This window comes from Pimephales promelas, chromosome 13 (genome assembly GCF_988280905.1).
Source record: "Pimephales promelas chromosome 13, fPimPro1.hap1.1, whole genome shotgun sequence".
In the NCBI taxonomy this organism is placed as follows: domain Eukaryota; kingdom Metazoa; phylum Chordata; class Actinopteri; order Cypriniformes; family Leuciscidae; genus Pimephales; species Pimephales promelas.
The window spans coordinates 23,993,385-24,012,327 of record NC_142781.1 but is presented as its reverse complement, the minus strand read 5'-3'; the positions used below and the strand labels follow the sequence as shown (position 1 = coordinate 24,012,327).

Below are 18,943 nucleotides of genomic sequence, written 5' to 3'. Positions count from 1 at the left end.
CATTTCAAGTGAAGTACGTGACAACTAGCCTAAGCCTCTTTTTTATTAAGGTATCCAGTTTTTGAGAGAGGCATGACAGACAGACAGCTTTGATTTAAAAAATGTGTTCTGTAATTTAAGAGCTACTCTGAATGACTCTTGGAAAAATATTTATTCTGAGTGAATTGGAGTGTAAAGTTAAATGTATTATGAATCACATAAGGCCAGTCATTATTATTGTTACAATCACACTGTTGTTTGATTTGTTAATGACTTCATACTTGTCCGAACTTGTAAATGCATCTGGGAGGTGTCTAAGGTCCACGAATAACTATAATCTGTCCCAACCACGCTTACAGTTAAAGTCTAGAGGAGACCACGCTTTTGCTGTTGTCGGTCCTAGGTTGTGGAATAGCCTCCATGTCTCCTTGAGATCGCTATCATCTTTATATAAGTTTAAACTCAAATTAAAGCTGTATCTTTTGGAGCTGGCATTTATTAAATGTATCTATGTTTTCTTTTGCAGTCTGAATGATATTTCTTTTTTTCCTTAAATATTGTTGAATTTACGTTATGTGAAGCACAGTGGTCAACTTCTGCTGTGTTTACTTGTGCTATAAGTAAATGAAAAAAAATCCCTCTGTCAGTCTCTGAATGCCAGGATTCAGACACTTTTCTCTCCTAAATTTAACCCTTTAAACATGTGGTCACAGCAGGGTGTATGACACTTTGCATATACTGTATAGGCCTATACTTTAGGCCTAGATACACATACAGGCATGCGCTCACTAACTACCTCACTAAAATAGTCAGGTGAGTCAAATAGTATAAACATTGACTAAAATAGTCAAAACATCAGGTGAGCACTAAATGTGATTTTAAAAAAGCAAATAGAAAGAAAGAAAGAAAGAAAGAAAGAAAGAAAGAAAGAAAGAAAGAAAGAAAGAAAGAAAGAAAGAAAGAAAGAAAGAAAGAAAGAAAGAAAGAAAGAAAGAAAGAAAGACTACAAATAGTGTTGATCTATGGCATAATGTATTAATCTCGTCTGAATTTGGGAATTTGTTCACCGTGCCAACAATTCAGCGTCTTCACCACAAGGAGGCAGAGTAAAGCTATACAGGAAATGGGTCTTTTACAAATAGGCCTACACAAGAAATAACTAACCTTAAATTATGCAGATGATGACATTCATTTGAAGCTAATGTTGGACAGTATAAAAGAAAAACTAAACTAAACTTTGAAAAAAATTGGATGTCCAACATATGATATCCTGGCTTTGACATTTTATCAAAACAAGCTTAGGCAGGAGAGTTTGGAATGTCAAAGCTGACTTGTGAAAGTAAACGTGCTTTGACATTGCATCCACAAATCCTTCAGGTACTTCTTTGCATGTTCTTAGCAAAATAAGTATTCTGGAATATTGAAGTGACTTCTTGCTCATATACTGAGAGATAGTATTTTGTAATGCAGATTTTGCTGTATGTTACCACATCTGCCGTTTATAAATATGCTATTAAAACTGCTCCATACTTATAACTAAGTATAAGACACATTTTAACAGTGTGCTCTTCACATGTAATAATAACATACGCTGTATCTTTTCTGTTGATTAAGAAACATGTTTTTGCTCATAGTGTATATAGACCGGCAATTTGCTGTCCAGGGCTACATTTTTCAAAAGCATTGTAAGTCTAAGTAGATCATAGCACCATTGGCACCAATGGTCTCTACAATCTTTTCTACAACCTTAGCTCACAATGCTTTTGAGAAATGCAGCACAGGTCATCTGACTATCATCACTGGAAAAACAAAAATGAAAACATGTATGGTATTGCATAATAAAAGTTATTTATTTAGCCTCATCCATCATGCCATTAAAGTAAGATACAGAGCAGGATGAAACTATATGTCACAATTGACATTTTTGCACTTTATATTTGGTTGATATTTGAAGCATCATTTATACAAATAGAATAATACAACAGCATACTAATAAGGCATGTTTTGAATCAGTGATGGCTTTTTAAACATGTTGGTACTGCACTTCAGTTAAGTGTCCAATGGCTTGAATGTCATTTCAAAAGATGGTAGTGTTTATTTCATTCACTGTGTGTTCAGAATAACAATTTTACTGGAAAAACGGGAAAGGAAGCTCAATTTGCTGTATTCCATTATTTGCATTAAGCACTTCCTCAAATTGAGTAGAAATGTGGGTAAGAAATTGACCTATGGGGAACAGAATGCTGAATAAAACGATCCCTTCACTGTCATCTAAAGACTTCAGCAACTTCTTGTAGAAAGTGTTAAGAGGAGCAGCAACAGCTTCTAAGATGTCGGACTTCAGGCTGCCCACAAAATCTTCTGCTTCATCAACAAACTGTTGGATTAACTGTACTCTAGTCTCAAGAAAGACATCAAGGCTTTCCCCTTGCTTCATCACATCTGCCACCATAGCTAGGAGACTTTTCAGCATACTTCTCACATTTTCTTTGAGCTCAGCTACAGTGACCTTTTCAGTGAAAAACACCATTTCAACTGTGTTGAAGTCCTCCATGATGGGAGAGAAATATACCTCCAGGTTGTTAGCAAGTTTCTCCAGCATTTCTGCAATTATAGATTTGATTTTCAGGCAGATATCAGGCAGTGTAGCTTCTTCCATTCCAGGCAGTTTGTATTTGGTCTCTCTCAGGAAATCAATGACAGCATTAAGCAGGACCTGGATGCTCTTATGGGACGTAACAACTACATTTCTGAACATGATAGATAGCTCACTGAGCTCTGGTCTGGGCCTGAGAGCATAATTGCGGGCATCTGTATAGACTATATCAAATTCTCTAAAAATCCTATAAAGTCTTTCAGATGAAATAATGATGCCATATTTTTCAGCAAATCCTCTAACGCTGGATGAGATATCTGGTAGCCTGTTCATCAAGCCTGTGGACACATCACGTGCAGCCTGTAAATTGTAGCTGATCAAAAGTACTTTTTCATCTCCCTTTGATGCAGGTCTGATGATCAGAAAGTCAACATCATCCTGTGGTGCAGACTTCAAAAAAAAAAAAGAAAGAAAACACAATTATTACAATATAGGCAATCATGTAAATGCAATTATATAAGTACAAAAAAAAAAAAACCCAGAAAGCATAAGATTCTAACATGATAAATAGCTCAGTTTAAAATAGTAACAAAAGAAATGCCACTTACTGCATAACGGCTGTAGATCCTCGCATTCATCTGGGATGGGATCATTCCTTGAAACTGGAAGCCAAGGTGGCCAGTTGTTGGTGTAGAAACCGAGGCACTTATACCATCTCTTCTAGCAGCATAGCGAAGGTTTACATCAGTGAATGTTGGGCTGGTGATGTCCACATTCAGGGTATGGCTAGGATCACTAAGCCAGAAGTAATAATTGATAACTCCGTTTTACAAACATAATTTGTTATAAACTAAAGAATACTTGTAAGTGTAAAACTATATTTTTACTTTTATTCAATAAAAGTAAGTCTGAAGTTTTTTCATTACCCCATGCGAATAGCATTACTGATGTCCATAGTAAAGTCAGCATGAGTAAGTACAGCATTAGCTCCTACAACCAAGGCATCGTTCTCCATTGTAGTACTCATAGAACCTGTTTTGTGTGAAAGCAAAAATCTGTTAATCACACCGCCCATTCTTAATTTCTTCTTAGAAAATATTAGCATCATTGAAAGAGACACATTTAGTAATTATTTTTCCTTGCAGACACTTACTGTCAAGATCGTACTCCAGAAACACAACTGGTGACGTGGTTGTAGCCTTGAAAACAGTTTTGTAGTCTGGGGCACTACCATCTAGTTTAGCAACAACATCTGTGGTGCACACTGGAGAGATTATTTTTGATGTGTAATCAATTTTCTGCTTGGGTATACTGAGTTCCACTACCACCATCTCAGAGATGCTGAGGTCACCAAAGGTGCTTGGTTGAGCTAAGTCAATTTTCATATCAGCCACCAGTGACTTCAGAAGATCCAGATCAACTGTGGCCTGGCCAGTATGATCTCCCTTTGTAGTAAAACCTCCGATATTTGCTTCGTTCTTGGAAGAAAATTTCAGCACAGCATAAACATGTTCAATAGCTGTCTCCACAGACAGGTTTTCATCCACATCAAATGCAACCTTTAGATCTCCATAATTCATGTTGCCATCGCCAACAGTCTTCAGAGCATATCGCATACTATTGCCATTCATATAGAAGGATTCATCATAATTCAGAGCTCCCTTCACAATACCACGGTCTAGGAATGTTCCATCAATGTTACTCTTTATGAGAGTCTCAGCGGAGATAAACGTAGAAGTTCCTTCACCTTTTACGGTGGTTTCAGCATTTCCCCTACCAACAAACTTAATAATGGGAATGTCAAAGGTGTACTCTATCGTAAAAGTGGAATCCGCTTTTGGATGGGCCTTGTTGTCAGCAGTGAGTTGGTGGTTTGCTTTAGCTGTAAGAATGGGTAGGTTAACATTTGCAGCTGTGGTCTCAGACAGGGCAGCTTCAAAGTTATCTGGGTTCATAGTTACAGTGCTTTCATGGGTTCCTTCAATGTGGCGATTTTCCAGGAGTACAGAAGTGGCTAATTTGAATCCACTTTTAGTGCTAAGGCTGCTGGTACCTACAAGCTTTGCCTTCAGTGACTCAAACTCAGAGGCAGTAGTGGCTCCAAATCGAATTACCGGGTTATCCTTCCCATAGATTCCAGCATTAGCATTAAGGCTGAATATAGAGGACTTGAAAGAAACCTCTGATTTTAAATCGCCCAGAGGAGAGACAGTAATGAGACCGAGATCAATAATGGGTGCAGCTTTGCTCTTCTGATAGACAACCTTTGCATCGAGATCAATGACCTGGTCAAAGTTGGCCAACAGATGCTTAAGGCCAGTATGTTCATATAGGTTGATGTTGTTGATTTCTGAAGTTTCAATAATCCAATTTATGGTTGAAAACTGGGTAGGTGGAATACTGATTGGGACGGTTAGGAATTCCAAATTGGCCTCTCCATTTACTGCTGCGTAAATGCCAGCCTCATCTCCGTTGTTGGCAACTGTAAAATTGTGATTGTATCTGTATTGGTTGAAGCGAGCAAGTGCAACGGTGCTCAACTTCTGCGTGTCCTTATTAATGATGACAGTATAATCATTCTGGAGATCAAACTTGGCAGATTGTTCTATGAGGCTGAGCTTAGTATTACCCTTGTTCTGGAAATCAAGGACCACCTCAAAGGGATGCACTAAGAAGTTGAATGCACTGGAAAAGGTACCACTGAGCAATCCATCAAACTTTGTGTCATAGTCTGCCTTCATCTCTACCTTCATTTCTCTGAGATTAGCCTTTCCAGAAGCAACAAGCAAGTAAGTGTCCTCATTAGCAGTACTACCTTCAATATGGGCATTAAAGTCGATGTAGCTCAGGGCAACACCTTCTGCATTTATTCTTTGTTTAATTTTTGAAATTTCACTGTCGCCATCTGCAGACATGGTAAACCGTACTGTTGTTGGAGTAATAATTATAGTTGAAATACTCTTTATGTTGGCATTATCAGGCGTGTCAGCCACAAATGCTTGAACCTTGACTGCTTCTTCCATGGTCAGAAGGATTTTTAAACCATCCTGCTTAAGTGTGATCTCATTAGTGTAAGTTTGGTCACTTTTCCATGAGAGTGCAGGAATGAGTACCTTATCAGTATAGATTGTTTTAATATTTGCAGACATTCCATCCTCCAGTGCAAAGAAAGCCATGTTTTGAATGTCAGCACTAAAGGGGCCAGTGGTTACCTTTGCAGTGCTCTTGGCCGTAGCCTGGGCTGAGAAGCCATAGAATGACATTGAGGCTTGATGGTCAACAGCTAGGATACTGTGAGTGATCTTTAGGGTTTCGGCTAGAATCACACGACTCATCTTAGGGATGGCAACCCGAGCTGTGGAATCCAAGTTATATTTTAGGATGTCATATTCAGATGATGATCCATGTGAGGCAATTAGCCCTGTGAATTGAGGGGTTTCTGCACTTTCAGTAGAGTTAAAGAATTCCATGGTAGTTCTCATGTTGAAAATTGGAATGGTGACTCTAACCTCACCATACAGCTTTCCAAAGCAGGGCACCATGATCTCCTTAGGGACTGCAGGGAGAGTGAATTCTGGGATTTGTAGATCTGAGAATTTGTGCTTAGTAATGTATTTAGGAATTTCAGGGAGGTAGATCTCTGGAAAACGTATCTCTGTTAGTGTGATGGCAGAGATCTCTGGCAGGTGGATCATTCTAAGGTCACCAAAGATGGCATCAGCAGATGGCACTTCATAGTTGGCAATGAAGTTCAATAGGTCTAATAGTCCCTGCTTGATATCATCATACTCCAGTTTGATTGGTGGCACAGTCCAGTATTGGAGAATAGTAAATTCTGGAAGGTCAATCAATGTAGAAGGGAGGTTGATTTCCAGAAGCTTCTCTAAATTTATTGTTAAGGGGGGTACAACAAGGTCAGTGAGTGGAAAAGTGAAAGATGGGATCTCGAATTCAGTTGTTTTCAGTCTTGTTTTGACTCCCTCACAGATTTGCTTTAACTGATTGACACTTTCCTGATCTTCAATGATATCATCAAGGATATCTTCGATTTCTTCCATAACAGCACTGCATACATCTGTTGCAATGGCCACTACATAATTGTAGATTTCAGCCACTTCCCTCAGGGCCTGAAGGATATCTTCTCTGATATCCATGTCTGTAATTCTCTTCCTGAGGCTTTCTGTAAGTGCCTGAATGTCAATGTAGACTGTGCTATCAAGAATGTCCTTGAGTTTTTTGACCACATCTGCAACTTTGACTGCTCTCAGCTCCTCAAGGCAAGCACTAAGAGATGACAGAGCATAACTGACAAATTCTGTGATTGCCTCAAGCTTTTGCTGAATCTCAAGTGACAAACTCAGGGTGTAAAGATCATTTATCAATTCCTTGATTTTCTGGTTGGCTTCATCCACAAAGGCATTGTAGTCAAATGATCTAATATAGCCGATGCAATGATTTAGGCAGTTGTTCAAATGCTCAATGATTTCCTTTACCTCTGTTGTTTTCAAGTAGGTGGTGGCCTTGTCCAGCAGTTCTATGACAGGGATCAGAATAGATTTCAAAGTGCTAGCAAGACTCTCAACAGTTTGTTCTATGTTTAACTTTTTGATTAGCTCAACAACCTTTTTCAGAATTTCTTCAATCTTCTTGTCAACCCCAGATTTCACCAGAAGTTCTCTCATGTTGCTGTGGATGGCATTCAACCTGCTTCCTAGTACAGTAAGCAATTGTTTTGCTCTTTCAACAGTCTTGCTGATTTCCTCGGTAGGGATTTGAGCCACCAAATTGTTTGCATAGTCTCGGAAGCTGGCAGAGGTAACAAAGTTTTTCACATCCTCAATGAACTTTCCTTGGTCAAAGTCAGCAAACTGTTTCAGTTCAACCACAATCTCCTCCAGATTGGATTTAATAGCATACTGTTCCTCAAGATCTTGCAAGATGGCAATGCTACTGCCCTTCAGTCTCAATACATCAATCTGGTCAATTAAAGTTTCAATAGCCTCAATAACAGCAAAAACTATGTTTTTTACATCATATTTCTCATTGAATGCATTCAATACTTCTGTTAGTCTCTGTATTGCAGTGTCAGATAGTGTGCCACTTGCAATCATTTCCCTCACATATTTTTCTATCTCCTCGACACGAGTGTCCAGTTCAGTGAGTAGCTTCATCACAACGGGGTTTAGTTTAATCAGAGAGTCCTCCAGGTCATCGAGAGTAAGTCCATACTTGTCATAGAGAGCAGTCAGGTCCTCGCTGATCTTAGCAATTCTCCTCTCCAGATTTAGCTCCTTCACAAAATCACTAATGTACTTGGCCAAGTACTCAATCCTTGCAATGATATCTTCTCTGTTGATGTAATACTGCAAGGCTTCAGCCGTCCTCAAAATTGTAATTTTCATGTGTTGCAAGACCACAGGAAAATGCTCAATTAATGGAAGGCTGAAGACACGACTGTTAGTGTTTTTGTCATATTTTAGGAAGGCTGAGAAAAAGTGGTCTTGGTTGTCGGAGTCAACTCTGTTGAAGAGGTTTGTCATGATTGATCCAGACGAGTCTAATCCAAGTTTTTCAGGGGTATTGTAAGCACTCACTTCTTGGATGTAGATATGGTTGTTAACCTTAGATTTTACTCTCACTGTTGCCTTCTGCTCAGATGGGGTCAGGACAGTGTCAATCTTATTATCAAGGTTGGTTTCAATTGATAGACCATTGTCCAGATTGTGAGTTGTTGAGACTCTGCATTCGTGCGAGTGCGCAAAAGCAAGTGGTTCTACCTTCATAAGAAATTTAGTGTAAGCTTGTGCGCTCTGTTTTCCATACAGATACAAATCACCATCTGTATTGGCAATGGCATCAACATTGAATCTGAAGGGAACAGCAGTGGCGTGAAAGTTACCGTCAAAGCGTAGGTACTGAGAGTTGAAACGGGCATCGCTGCCGAATGTGACTGAAAGTCCAGCAACCTCGATTTCTGTGTTGAGGCTCATGTGAGATCCCATGAGTTTTCCAGTAGTACCACATTTGGCGGTGGCAACCAGATCTTCATATCTGATCTCAAACGTGTGCTTCAGCTCATCTGTGCCAGAGGCAAGCTTCGAACTGCCAATCAGTTCAGCTGTGAATGGATATGCCTTAAACTGAGCATCATTAATCAGGATGATATCCCGAACATTCAGTTTATTATTGATTTTCACTGAAGTTCTAAATGGCTCAATCTCAAGGGAGAAGTCATGCTTATATGTGCCATCATTGCTAATAGCGTTAGATGTGAAAGCTAATGATGACAAGGAAGCAGACAGAGAATTTGTATTTTCAATTGTTAGTTCAACGAATTTACTCTTCGTCTCAACCGACAAAGAAAGTTTTGATGTGTCGAGGGCTCCATTGAAGTTGTTCTCAAGTGAAAAGGGCATGAGAGGGCATTTCAGTAAGGTTGTGCCACTCGTGGTCAGGCCATCCCTAGTCAATGATAGGCTGCAAATATGGGAAGCTGTGTGTTCAACCAGATTTGCGGAAGAATCACTTTTTACATCCAACCCATTGCCATCTAGTGCTACTATTAACTGGGAATGGATGATATTTCCAGCAGCAGCAGTGTCAGCACTAGAGTCAATCTTAATGTTAACCAAATCAAGACTAGCACTAGCCTCAGCTACATTTTGGATGTTCAGACCGAGAGCCTTTGCCCTTGTATCTGACTTCAGACCAAGCTGAGACCCTTTATAGGTAACTTCACCATCATGCATCAGAACACCCTCAAATGCAGTTGTTTTTGATTTGACGGAGAGCTCTCCATTGGAAAACGCTGCTTCAATCGTGTTCTCTGCTTGGAAAAGGTCTGAGTCTACTTTCAGGAAGGAATCAATTTTCGCCTCTGGCTTGAATGGGAGTAGGATAAGTGACTGCCTGATAGCAACTTCACCGTTCAGAGGACCAGCCTTGACAGAGCCCATCAGGTTCCCATCTCCGGAGATCTCACCCTCATCAAATCCAACCTGGCCTGTGTGTTCCAGAGAAATCTTCAAACCCAAGGGACTGTTTGCCTCAATCTTGCTGCTTGATTTCATCTTGATCATTTCAGCAATTGTCATTTCCTCAAAATAAGTAACACTGGCGTCAATGAGCTTGTGATCAAGAGAAGATTTAATCTCAACCCTCAAAGATTCTCCAGGTGTGGCTGCTGCTAAAGCTGATCCTAAACATAAGCAGAATAACATTCAAGTAGTCAGTATTTCATTGCAGATTACAGAACATGGTAAGTAAAAATACTGTATAGCTGTAAATAAAGATCATAAGTACCATCTACTTTAAAGGAGAGGAGATCTATTGGGCTTGTTCCAATGACTTCAATCTTGGCAGAATAGCTTGGTTTCTCATCAAGTTCCCTGCCAGCTGAAGCTGTTGCCTCCATGTTGTAGAAGTTGCTGCTCAGCTTGCTGGACACCTCTGCAATTCCCATGAGAGGCAGTGACACAGACAGACGCTCAGGAACAAAGATCTCTGGAAGAGAAATACTAATAGGAGCAACCTCCAGGCCGAACTCTTGTAATAACAGGTTTGGAGTGGTAAGGGCAGCAGGGAAGTTGAAATCTCCAAGAGATTTCCCACCAAGAGGAATGGGAATAGAGATAGTGTAATAATTCTGGCCAAACTTGTATTTAGCAGCCCCCTCACTGTTAAAAAAAAAAAAGAAAAGATAAATGTACTTAACATTAGTATGTGTATACTTCATTCTTGTTTCTGCATTTTAAAATGACTTGTTATATAATTCACTCACGCATTCAGGAAAAGCATCTTAGGGAAAGTGAATTCTGGCAGGGCAGGAATCCTAAAGTCCTGGACATATGGGATGTCAGCAGCAAATTTTTCCAGGTAGGCATTTGAGGCCTAAATGATTATGAATATAGTGTTATATTCTAATATGATTTCTATATTTTCTATATTTTATGGTGTGCTTTTCCTTATTTGTATGAATTTATAAGTTTGTGGAACTAAGGATTTCATTTGAATATACCTCAACTGATTGGATCAAGACATCACGGATCTTCATACCAGATGTACCACTCTGCTGGTCAAGAAGATCATTGACTGTGGCTTTGATGGCATCAATTGGAATAATGTTGTGAATCTCAGTGTTGACATTAGAAGTGACCTCAGCCTCAATCTTCTCCGCATCTAAAAAGAACATGAAAATTTGTTAATATAGCAGAGGACTTCCAGTTTATTTGCTGAATTTAAAGTATAAGTTTTTAATGTTTGCCTGACAGACTTAACGTTTAAGATAGTCTAAATAGTTTTATAGGTAGTCACGTAAAAGTTACTCATTCAATTAATTAACTAATTCAATTCAAATTCTCTGAATTCATGAATGGAAGCGAGCCATTTCTAGAATTCAGAATTTGCTTTTATCTGAAATTATAGAGTATCTGGAGATACTTTCAGTTTTAGAATGAAAGCTTGAAAATTTACCGTATTTCAGAATGACTTTCTGAATAGAAGTCGTCATCTCAGGGAGCCTAAGATCACTCTCAAGCTCTACTGTAAGGCCCTCAGAATTTGTAAGTTTTGCAGTTACTTTAGCATCAGTCTGAAAATTAGGAACGAGTAGCTGAACCTGCAGCATGGCATCCTTCATTGACTCTATCCTAAAGATTGAATAGAATTTTAAACCCTGAAGTTTAATTGTACAATGTATAATTATCAAAAATATATTGTTAGAACATATTTAATATAGACATGTACATACTTAGCCAGGGCAACAAGAGATGCCTCAGGTATGTTCTTGTTAATGAAGTCAATCTGGATGGAATGTGTGGCCCTGCTCTGAGTTTCGCGGTCAACAGAATGAACCCGAATTCCAGCTTCCAGGTCGTAGTCAGGAACTTGGAGATCAGCCGAGACGCTGTATTTCTGTCTGTCGAACATCAGTTTGGCTGAGCTCTCAAAAGATATTCCTATTATATGGAAAAAGAACAACATTTCAGTTGACGAAATTGTCCAGGCATTTTATCAATTTTGTTAAACAATGCTTTACCTTCTGCCTTCAGACCAAAAGTCACTGTGTCAACCTTGTTTTCATATTCATAGTCGACAGTAGCTGTGTATGCAGAAACCTCGCCAGTTGGATGGATCTCAATGGCAAATCTAAATACAGGTCAATATTCACTTTTAACATTCAAAAATTAGCATGAAAACAAACAAACAAACAAGTATTTCTCTTACTTGCTGTCACCAGTCAAGGGAAAATAGGGAGCGGCATCACTGGAAAAGGCATTAGAATACTGCAGGGCACTGCAGTACTTAAAACCAGGGAAGAAAGGAGTGCATTTGTTTGCTTTCACATGTTCCATCATGGGTGGAATGGTCTTGGTTTCAGTCCCAGTCACTGAGAACAAAGAGTTTCTGTGCAGAGAAAATAAAATTCAGAATTTCTATAATGCATTTTTAGAGCAATATGACACTTTTCTGTGTTAACAGAAATGTCTCACGTCACACTGATGAGTGTAGTTGGAGCTTGGGGTGTGGGAATGGTCAACTTGAACTGCTTGTTGGTTACAGCAACCTTTACACTCAGACCGCTCTCATGGTAGATGTTAGTATGCATCTCCAGGCCAGACTCGACATATTCTGGTAAGAGAGCCCCAACTTCAGTCACAAACTCAACTCCGGCAGATGGCATGAAAGCCATCTCGCTCTGTGTGAATAGACAAGAAATGGGTTAATTAGTTATAGCTTGTAAAACTTTTTAGTTTAAATAACAAAAAGTTACAACCATACCATGTCACGGGCCATTTTCAGTCCTCCCTTCATTCCTGGAGTAAAAGTACCAGACAGGGCAATTCTTAATGGAACTCCGGTACCAGTAGGTAGATAAAACTCATTGTCCATGAAGACGTAGTGAAGGAAAAGGTTGTTGTTTACACTTGAGAAAAGGGTCCTTATGAACTGTAAAACAAAAAATTAATTTGTTAATTTGCAAGTTACCACCTTAATGAGTGAGTCATTGAGTCATCCATACAAAAGATTAGTTCAAAAGGCTGAATCATTCAGTAAAACTACACGCTGCTGCTGCTTTCCTTCAGAACTATTTTCGTTGGTGAAATAGAACAAAAAGAGTTAATATTGTTTGTGTCTAAAACATAAGTAGATTAATAAATATTAACTTACGCTACTTGTTTATGGAACTATAAATCCATGTAACATTTTCAAGCATGATATTGAGCAAAATAGCTCCCTTAGTTGTGTTATGTTAAACTAAATCATATTTTTTTTTTTTTTTTAAAAAGGTTTGGGGATCTGTTTGCTTTGAATGTAAGTTAATAAAATCACAATATTTCTAGAGTTTCGATGCTTCCCTAGTTATTTTTTTGTCACTAAAATTAAGCTACTTGTCCGGTCGGGCAAGTAAAAATATCTTTCTCTTGCCCTTTCAAAAATTCCACTTTTTTTGAAAAGCGTTAATGTCGAGCCCTGAGTTTGCGCTGAAAAGTGAAACAGGTGATTGGTTCAGCGATCTGAACAACTGTCACGCATCATTAGAGTTCCACAAAGATCACAACAACTCGATCTACACCATTCACATAAATTACTTATTTTGATTCAAAACGGCAAATTTCGCCGAAAAGCGAATAGTTTGCAGGTTATCTATGACCATGACACTCAGACATTTGACCATGATCCATCTTCATTATTATGTTTTTTTAGAGCATGGCAGATTTGCTAAGCACAAATATTTGTTTTAAAGCAGTGCACTTACATCAGTAGGGAACATGTTTAAGAGTCTGCCAGTCAGAAAAGTAGCAGAGGAGGCCATGTTTTCCATATCCTTGGTTTTGAGATAACCCAGTTCAGCACCAAGAAGCCTCAGGTAGATCATAGCCTCTGGATTATCCTGAACCTTGAGTTTCTGGATAAGCTTGTTCACATTATTGCTTATTTCCTTGATGATGTTCTCTGGGACCTAGAGTGTGAGAAGGGTACATGAGTGATACACCAAAACAAAGAGAATGACATCAATGTTGCAAAATGTGGAAATTCATTCATCGATTTGAAAGACCTGTTGTGTCTTTATGTTATTCCATAGGCTTGGGAACATGCGCTGCATGACGTCATTGCCACTGAACACGCTGTCAGCTGCATAGTTAAAGGTCTTCTGCATGGTGTCACGGAAGAACCCATCAATACCAATCAGGGCATCAACAGTGGGTTCCAGTCCCTTACCATTCAATCCAATCTGTAAGTAAGAACAAAAAATAATTTAGTTATTTTAATTTATTAATTTAGATTATTTAAAACAATCGAGTAAAACCAGGGGTAAATAATAATCCTATACCTCAAACATGTCTATGTCATTTCCGAAAGCATTCATGGTCATGTCCAGGATGACTTCATTGGGCAGAAGTTCTTCAGACTCGAAGATCACATTTCCCTCTAGAGATCCAATCTTGTAATTGCGAGAGTATTTAGTTGGATCTGTGACAGATTTGATCTCGTTTCCTTGGAGGGCATTAAGAATCTTTTCTCTAAGTCTGAGAAGTAAAAGAGAAATTAGAAACAGTTTTTGTACTCAAAATGTTAAAATGCATATAGAGTTCTACTAACTTCTTAGTCTGTGGTGCTGTGGAGCTCAGGATGTTGCTGATATGAGAGTTAACAAAGCTCATAGCCTGACAGTTTTCATTTTTAGGCAGGGCATCAACCAGCTGAGCCAGTTCAGAGGGCTGAGGGTCCTTCATCACAATGAGATAGGCAGCAATACGCTTCGGTACTGGAGCAGCGGCATCAAAAATGACCTTCATTAGCACCTCTCTGCCCTGTTAGAAATATAGCAAGTTTAAGTTTTAGAATTAATATTATATTTAGTATGTTTAATTGTTTCAATTAGTTAATATATCAGGTTTACCTCATCAGGGACAGAAGTGAGTCTAAAAGCTTGAATAGCAGCTTGCTGGACCTCAGGGGATGCAGCAGGTTGGTTTACGCATTGGATAAACGCTGATTTCAGAGCAGGGCTTGCGGCTCCGACGGCAACGGCCATGTTTCCAATGATCTATGAGATTTCAAGTACAGATTTCTATATCCACAAATCAGCTGTTATTTTTAATTTGGTGAAGCATGCTTAATGAAATAGGTTGAGCATACCCTCAGGGACAAGTACACATGTTCCTGGTTCCCAGAGCAGTCGCCAATCTGTTCAAGGGCATAATCGGCAACTGCCTGGATCTCTGGGGTGACACTTCCTTCAGCTTTATAGAGCCTTGGATAAGACAGATGATGAAAGTTTAAATTCACACATAGATCAAACAACATGATTATTGTTGAGTTGTCCTTGTTTTCTCACCTCCTGACAGCATTGCTGAGGCCATAGTAAATGGGCTTACTAGGCTTGAACTTGGCCATCTCTAGCATTTCCTTGACAAGGTCTCCAGACGGGTTGGGCACCATTCCCATGGCATACACTGCAGCATCAATTTCTACAGAGGAACTGTCAAAGGTCCTGAGAACCCGCAAGATGGCGCTGGTGCATTCTGGTGTGCCACACTGGAACAACGCCTGGTACACCAAGGGGCGAGAAATCTCCAGGGCCTCAGGTAGACCAGCGCTCAGGCTTTCAGCATTCATTTTGCGCACTGTAGCGATTAGCTTGTGAGCCAGGTGGGCTCTGTTTTGTCCATTGTTGGTCTCTGAAAGCCCAGCCAGTTCCCTTAGAACAGACAGCATGGCCTCTTTATCCTGAATCGGATGGACTGTGCCAATGCTGCCGTCGAGGTGCAGGGTCTTCATGTTGGCTACCTCTGTCGATGAGTGAACCAAGAGAACAGGATTACTTCTGCTTACTCTAAATGCATGCTAATTTAAGTGTCTGAATGATTGCTTACCATATTCAAAGATTCTGTCGTTGTGCACAGACACTCCCACCAGAGTCAAGACTTGCTTTCCTACATTAGTAACTCCATACTTTCCTCTGTTGATAAACATAATGAATTAGCAGAGCAAAAAAACGATGATCAGTCAAAACTGAAAAAAAAAAAAAAACACCACATGTAGTGGTTAAAGAACTCACTTGTAAGAAAAAGGCACAAGCATGTGGTTTTCGGTGCAGGAAGCAGATGTCATATGCTTCTGTGCATTATCAAACTTGTAGTTGCAGGTCTGGCTGCTCCTGATGAGCTGAGCAAGTGGGTAGTGCTGTGTGATGAAAAAGAAAGCAAGTTAACATATTATTGAAACCATCAGATACAGTAATTTTGTCTTATTCGAGGACTGGATTACTTACCATGCCCGTGATAAGGGCCAGGGGACTGGTGTGGTCCTTGACAGGCCTGAAATTGTCACATTTAGACAAGTCTCTGTTGAGGGTGACATCAGTGGCAATGTCCTCTCTTGCGTTCACAGAGTAGTCTGTCTTGCACACACCGTAGATGGTGGGCTGGTTTTGGGGTAAAAGTTGTAATGGATTAGTAAATGTACATCAATCTTTTAACAAATGTCAACTTTTTGGATGTTTCAGAGTTAATGACTGACCATTCTCCTGTTTCTGTCTTCCTCCAGCACAGGCACTGCAAGGGCAGAGATTAGACCCCTTTTGATGTTTAAAATGTTGACTGGTTCATCATCCTCTGGAAACAACTTGATGTCATCGTCTCCCTCAACGGTGAACTTCAGTGGGTTCCTGAGAATTGAGAGGTCAGTGTTTATTTAACATGATCAGTATCCTCTTATCTGTTTGGTATAGAGAACCTTGATAAACATACTTCTCCATGGCAGCCTTGAAAGCATCTGCACCAGCAGATGGCCCAAAGATAGGATTTCCTTCAGCATCAACATCGATCGCCTCACTCAATGTGCACTCTGTGGTGCGCACGATGTAGCTACATGTGCGAGGGACCTCAATCTCGACCTGTTTAAAAGAGGATATGTATGAAATTTTAAGTTTTATACAAAATAAAAATAAGAAAAAATTATATATATATATTGACAGTGTTGACATTTATACCTTGCAACTGGCCTTGGGACCATTGATAGCTCCATTCAGGGCATTTAGAGACTCTGTTTCGTAGGTGTATTCATACTTCTGAAAGCTCTTGTATCTTTTGGCCACTAGGGGAGCACAAGTCACATCTTAAACATCAAGGACAGTACTATGGAGATATTTTTGGTGCAAAACTACTGAACACCTGTGACAGTGGAATTTATAGTTGTAGAGAAAGCCGCACATGTGTATCAGTAAGTTACAGAGAGTAATTTTTTCCGTTTTTTTCTACAAAATCTTCTACAAACACAACAGTTAGACCTTCTCAAATTCTTCATTGAAGTTGCACAAATCCTATTCTACAAAGCACAAATTATGGAAACTCGTATGCTCACATTTTTTCTATAGTTGCTGCAGTGAATATGGTGCAAAATGCATTTACACACCTGCATCAAATAATGTGAAGTCACAGTGAAATTTTGCTCATCTGCAAATCAGTATGTGAATTCATCCAATGAGTGTTGCACACTTGTAGAATATTTTCTCATGAATGGCTTGTATTTTTTCTAGCACAAACACAAGTACATAACTACAGCTGCTGGAATCTGCTGCAACGAATCTCGGAAGTTTTGCGCGCTCTCCCTTTTGCACCAAGCGCACCGTGAAATGTGGTGCAAAAGTGAGTTCCAGAGCATGCCCTGAGAAACGAGGAGCGTGAACTAGAATGAGCAGTTCCAGCGCATGCCTGGGAAACTCGTGAATATTAATGTAGCATCCGCCCACTGCCTATACAGATGCACAACTCACTTTTGGACCACATTTCACGGTGCACTTGGTGCAAAAGGGAGAGCCCGTGAAAAAAGTCTACAAGTTTGCAACTCTTAAAACATTTCTCTTTGTGACTTCAAATTTACTGATGTGTGGCTATTCTCTACAACTACAAATTTCACTGTCACATGCATTCAGTTTTGCACCAAAAATATCTTCATACAGTACTACATGACATTAATGAAGTGATAAATTATAAAGAAAATTAACAGATTCTACTGTTACAGTAATTTAAAACTTAAAAAATGATTGTTTTCTTATTTGTTTTAGTCCTGATAAAGAGCACTAGATAATATGTACTGTATATAATTTCTTATAGACCATTTAAAAATGTTAATAGTTTAGCACTTACAAAGGCATGGAAATTCCTCGTCTTGAGCATCTAAAGTGAAAAACAGCAGTATTATATTACTATATTTCGTCAAAATATCCTCTTTTGTCGAGTAAATGACAAAACATTCATTTTTAGGGGAATTATCCTTTTAACAACAATAGATAAATATATCCAAAAATAACTACCAAATAAATACAAGACATCAGCAACAGAAACACTATTTTGTTTCATAGTTATCGTCTATGATTTTTTGTTTAATACTGACATACAAAAATATTTTATACCATTTTCCATTGTATAAAAACAAATAAGTATGATTAAAACATACTTGTATATAATAGAATATTTATTTTATTTAACCTTTATTTAACCAGGAGAGATGTTTAAGAATGAATTCTTTTTTACAACAAGAGCCTGGCGAATATATTATTAAAAAAGTACATTATCAAACAAATAGTCTCCAGTCACAAATCCTCAGTAGTACTTACTTGCCACGGCTATTGCACATAGAAGCAGCAAAAGGCAGAGCTTATTGTCCCCCATGATGGGTTCAGTTAAGCTCTTTCCTTTAGACCGTTGTGAATTCAGATGGAATCTGCTGTATTTCTGCTGCCCAAGACCTTATATATTAAGGCAGGTCCTGCAGGAATGGGAGGAGAGAAGTCCCCACTCCAAAGTTCATATTTTGTGCCTCTGTGGCAGGACAAAGGCAACTGTTTCATGTAATGCCAATGGTCTTTTAAATAGAGAGAAAACTTGCTTTGCTTGGTCTGTTGGTTAATTGATTCATTTATTTAGCATTTTCCTCTCTTCTGTTTAACCTCTATTGATATCGCTTTGAATTAAAAGCACTAAATGAATACATATACAGAGAAAATTGATTTATTTGATTAATCTACTCTTTTTTTTCCACAATTTGATTTATTTATTAAATAAGTCATTACATGACTGAAGTTTCAGCCCATTCTCACTCCCAAGGCGTCACCTAACTGACGCCTTGGGAAGCATTTGGACATGCTTCAATATCTGACGCTTTAGGCGCCCTTTAGCGTCAGCTAAATGACGCCCTAGGATCGCGTGTTCCCTACCCCCACCCCACACCTAAACCTAACCGCGTCCTCTAACAGACGCTTTCCTTTAGCGTCAGTTAGATGACGCATTAGGATCGCGTCATGTAAGTGACGCTAAAGGGCGCCTAAAACGTCAAATATTGAAGCATGGTCAAAGGTGA

At 39.1% G+C, this 18,943-nt stretch overlaps 1 protein-coding gene across 1 annotated transcript; it reads right to left on the bottom strand.

Moving 5' to 3' along the window:
- Positions 1 to 1,805: 1,805 nt before the first annotated feature.
- Positions 1,806 to 18,316, bottom strand: apobb.1 (apolipoprotein Bb, tandem duplicate 1). The gene is made up of 28 exons (XM_039691860.2): positions 18,201 to 18,316; positions 17,731 to 17,760; positions 16,575 to 16,678; positions 16,333 to 16,478; positions 16,103 to 16,250; positions 15,855 to 16,007; positions 15,642 to 15,766; positions 15,457 to 15,542; positions 14,919 to 15,372; positions 14,720 to 14,834; positions 14,481 to 14,627; positions 14,180 to 14,391; positions 13,911 to 14,106; positions 13,635 to 13,811; positions 13,335 to 13,538; positions 12,356 to 12,523; positions 12,067 to 12,272; positions 11,801 to 11,980; positions 11,613 to 11,722; positions 11,325 to 11,532; positions 11,048 to 11,223; positions 10,593 to 10,753; positions 10,356 to 10,465; positions 9,878 to 10,251; positions 3,729 to 9,773; positions 3,502 to 3,607; positions 3,184 to 3,370; positions 1,806 to 3,025 (listed from the first exon to the last, which is right to left on the bottom strand). The coding sequence occupies exons 1-28, from the start codon at positions 18,253 to 18,255 to the stop codon at positions 2,108 to 2,110; spliced, it is 11,301 nt and encodes a 3,766-aa protein (XP_039547794.2). The 5' UTR covers positions 18,256 to 18,316; the 3' UTR covers positions 1,806 to 2,107.
- Positions 18,317 to 18,943: the final 627 nt, after the last annotated feature.